At 51.9% G+C, this 3,622-nt stretch overlaps 1 protein-coding gene across 2 annotated transcripts; it reads right to left on the reverse strand.

The window, feature by feature from the left end:
- Positions 1 to 694: 694 nt before the first annotated feature.
- Positions 695 to 3,118, reverse strand: LOC102706867. 2 transcript variants are annotated; one of them, XM_015840309.2, is made up of 2 exons: positions 2,978 to 3,118; positions 695 to 2,798 (listed from the first exon to the last, which is right to left on the reverse strand). In XM_015840309.2, exons 1-2 carry the CDS (start codon positions 3,009 to 3,011, stop codon positions 1,363 to 1,365), a joined length of 1,470 nt encoding a protein of 489 aa, XP_015695795.1. In that variant the 5' UTR covers positions 3,012 to 3,118; the 3' UTR covers positions 695 to 1,362. The 2 variants fall into 2 exon arrangements, with proteins under 2 accessions (XP_015695795.1, XP_006659329.1); XM_006659266.3 differs by having other exon boundaries at positions 2,900 to 3,118.
- Between the last annotated feature and the right edge of the window lie 504 nt (positions 3,119 to 3,622).

Genomic DNA, 3,622 nt, shown 5'->3' on the forward strand with positions numbered 1-3,622 from the left:
GTCGAAGTGCAAATTGAGCATATATAAAAAAGATATTATAAGAACCATTTCGATCTTTTCAATGCGTTTGATACGGATTAAAGCGGATCAACCATGTGTTATGCAGTCATTCTCTGCTCTTATGCGTCAGCAGAGTACAGGGACTAGGAAGGCGATAGTAATTTGTTTTCTGGCGTGCCGCAATCGACTAGAAACAAGAAGAATCGTTGTTGCTCGCCCATAATTGGTTAGTTTGCTAACCAAAACTACTTATTGACTTAACAATGACGACCTCGTTGACGTAGCTCATTAGAAACGTGATGAATTTTGCGACTCGTAGACTAATTTATTCCGCTGTACAAAGGTGCAACTTGCTTTATTATTTAAATATATATTGCAATGTCAGGTATACAAATACTAATAAGCATTCATACGTACATCGGCCACGACTGTCTGCCTCTTTTTTTAAAATAGAAAATCAAGAGCAACTTCAGAAACCTGATCCAGCAAAAATATGGTTTAGTGCCAAGAGGCAAAATCATCTGCAGACTCGGCGGGGAAGAGAGAAGAGAGGGAGGGTCTAGATAGCAGAGAGAAGAAGAGATGATCGTGTTTTCAATCCTTGACTCCTTGTTGATATATCAGATAGATAAAAGTGGCAAATAGCTTTCCCTGACTATGTATTGAGAAAACTAAAAAAGTGATATTTGAAGAGTGGCTAATAAGTCGGAAATAGTTAAATTTCCCCATGTGGGCATCTCTCATAATTTACATAACACAAACTCACAATTCCTGAATTTACACCGCTTAATTGAAACACTAATAGCACTCATATCATGCACGAGTCATCATCTTCAAATGCTTCAACAGCCACCCGTAGAATCTGATTCGACGACAATCTGCACTTTAGCTGACAAAGTCTCGTCTATGGGCTCAGCGGCGAAGCCACCCAAAACCATTGTCGGGTCAGCACCATAACCATTAAACCACATAATCATGTTTAGAGATGAACAGTATCTTCTTAAGAAATTACAGACTTTTGTTGGGGTTGGCTAAACAACTTCAGATCACGAGCCTGACAGTATTTCAGAAGTCCAAAACCTATTTCGTGAAATCCCCTGGTCTCTGCTCTCTATGACTCTATCCATGATCATTGCTCTCTTTCAGTAATCAGGGTCCATTTCTCGATGTGCTGCACCTCCGGACTTTTCTTGATTTCATCAAACTTCACCAGTACCATCGGAAGATCGATTAAGGAATTTTGTCGAGGACGCACGAATCATCGGTACGATTTCTGACGTTACCACCTCTTTGATCTGCTGCACCGGCGAGCACAGGGCAGCCGGGTGTTGGCTCCGCCATTGCCGCACATCGGTTGCAATCCTAGTTCCCCGGTTTTATGTAACCCAGAACGGAGTAAACCGCCTGGATCACGCTGCACGCGAGCCCGATGGTGGCCGCCACGAGGCCGGCGGCGAGCCACGGGTTGAGGAAGTACTTCTGCTTCAGCCACGCCATCCACCGCCGCGGCCGGCTCCGGAACCGCCGCTCCAGCGTCTGGCACACCGGCCTCAGGTAGTTCTGGTCGGCCTCATCGAAGTCGAACACGGCGCCCTTGCACAGGTTGGCGAAGAGCTCCGCGACCTGCTCGTCGTTGCCCAGGCCGTGCACGATGACGCCCCGACGGGACAGCAGCTCCACGTCCCTCGCCGTGCACGCCAGCTGCGACATGAACACGCAGTACGCCGTCACGTGGGTGCCCGCGGCCTCCGGGTTGCTCTGCTCCAGCGCCATCAGGTTGCGCAGCAGCCGCCACGTCTGGTCGTCGATGCTCAGGCGGGGCACCTGCAGCGTGCCGCCGCCTCTGCTCGCCTTCACGTCGAGGATGCTGCGCGCGCCGCCGCCGCCGTCGGTGCTGAGAGCCCGGCGCTTGAACCTCACGCCGGCAAAGTAGTACTCCGTCGCCGTGCGCCACCGGCCCACCGGCCTGCCGCCGCGGCTGCGCTTGCCGGAGGTGAGCACGGTGGGCGTGAAGTGCATGTGTACCAGGTGAAGCAGATTGGCTGGCTGTGGCCGCAGCGCCGGTGGCGCCACCACGGTCGGCGTCGCGACCGTGTATCCAGTCCACCGCAAGAGGTCATGCACGTACCTCGCGATGGCGTCCACCGCCCTAGTTTTGCCGTCGAGAAAGGCGAGCTCGTAAACCTTGTCCACGACGAAGAACGGGATCTGGTTCTCCGCAAGGTAGAGCACGTCGCGGACCACCGCGACGTTCTCCCGCTGGTCGGCCGAGGGTGCTCTCCTCTCCTCGGTCGGCACAACACGATGCCCCGCCGGCACGACGCCATTCGCCATGTCCGGCTGCGGCGGCGCAGGGCGTCGCCCGAGGACGTCGCCGAAGCGGACGAGGATGTAGCAGGCGTCGAGCAGAAGCATCCGCACGAACTCACCGCTGGGGATATCGAACGAATGGACGTAGCTCCTCCTCGCGCTGTGCTCGAGGTGCGCCAGCTCGCTGAGGTAGTCCTCGAGCTTCATCGGCGCGCTCGAGTCCGCCGCCGCCGCCGAGAGGACGTCGCCGAGGTAATTCACCTTGTTGGCTTCTCTGGCGAGGTCGCCGGTACGGTGGTACGGCCCGATGGAAACGAACTGCGGCACGTACTCATGCGGGTCGAGGCTCCGGGTCGATTCACCAACCTTGTCGACGAAGATCCACGGCTGGACGGAGCCGCCGGCGACCCACTCCGCCGGCGACTTCAAGCTGGACAGTTCAACCCTCAGTTCTTGCGCCAAGGTAGGGATGTCAATCATACAGTGATCTGCAACCGATCAGCACACGAAATCCATCAAATTCTGATCAATTACACATCCGAATTCCCAATCGCTGAGCTGGTTCAAGAAAGGAGGATCTTGTTGGCACCTGCTTTCTTCTCCATCTCTGCGGCTGAATCCGGCAAGGAAACAGAGCAGCTGCCCTGTCAGTAACTATTTTACCTACCAGTCGACCACTCCATTAATGGCCAAGCGAGCATGAAGTTCTCAGGAGGTTGGATAACTCATGGATTCATCGGGGAAGAGATCAATTGAGGCGCTGGAGTCGCATTACACACAGATTAGATCAACGGGGTCAGCTACGAGAAAGATGCTAAGGGTGACACTAACAATGATTTGGACTCTTGGCCTTTGTAGAGGCCCCACCTCATTGACCTTGACCTAACTGTAGCCGTAGCCTGGAAGGTCCTGCGGGTGTGTCACGTGCAGAAATGATAAATTGTCTCCAAGAACTTTTACTATCTGATCCTTGTCGAATGGCTTATTTTGCAGATAGACTTTTACGACAAAATATGTCGTACAAATGAACAGATAGCTTGAGTGCTCGACCTGAACAAGGCGAGAAACTTATGTCCTGTTCGGCTGTAGCACTACTATTTCCGTCAATTTTGACATTTTCATTCTTTTAAAAACTTATTTTACAAAAATACCACTAAAAAATTTATTGCACAAATCAATCTTTTTTATCGCGCTAACGTGTGCCGTCCTCTAAGTGATAATCTTATATTCACGTGCAGGGAGAACAGCGTTAATGTCGTTGGTGTCGTCCTGTACAATAACGGCGTCAATGACATTGGTACAGTTAAAAAGG

The sequence above is a fragment of the Oryza brachyantha genome, chromosome 8 (genome assembly GCF_000231095.2).
Source record: "Oryza brachyantha chromosome 8, ObraRS2, whole genome shotgun sequence".
In the NCBI taxonomy this organism is placed as follows: Eukaryota; Viridiplantae; Streptophyta; class Magnoliopsida; order Poales; family Poaceae; genus Oryza; species Oryza brachyantha.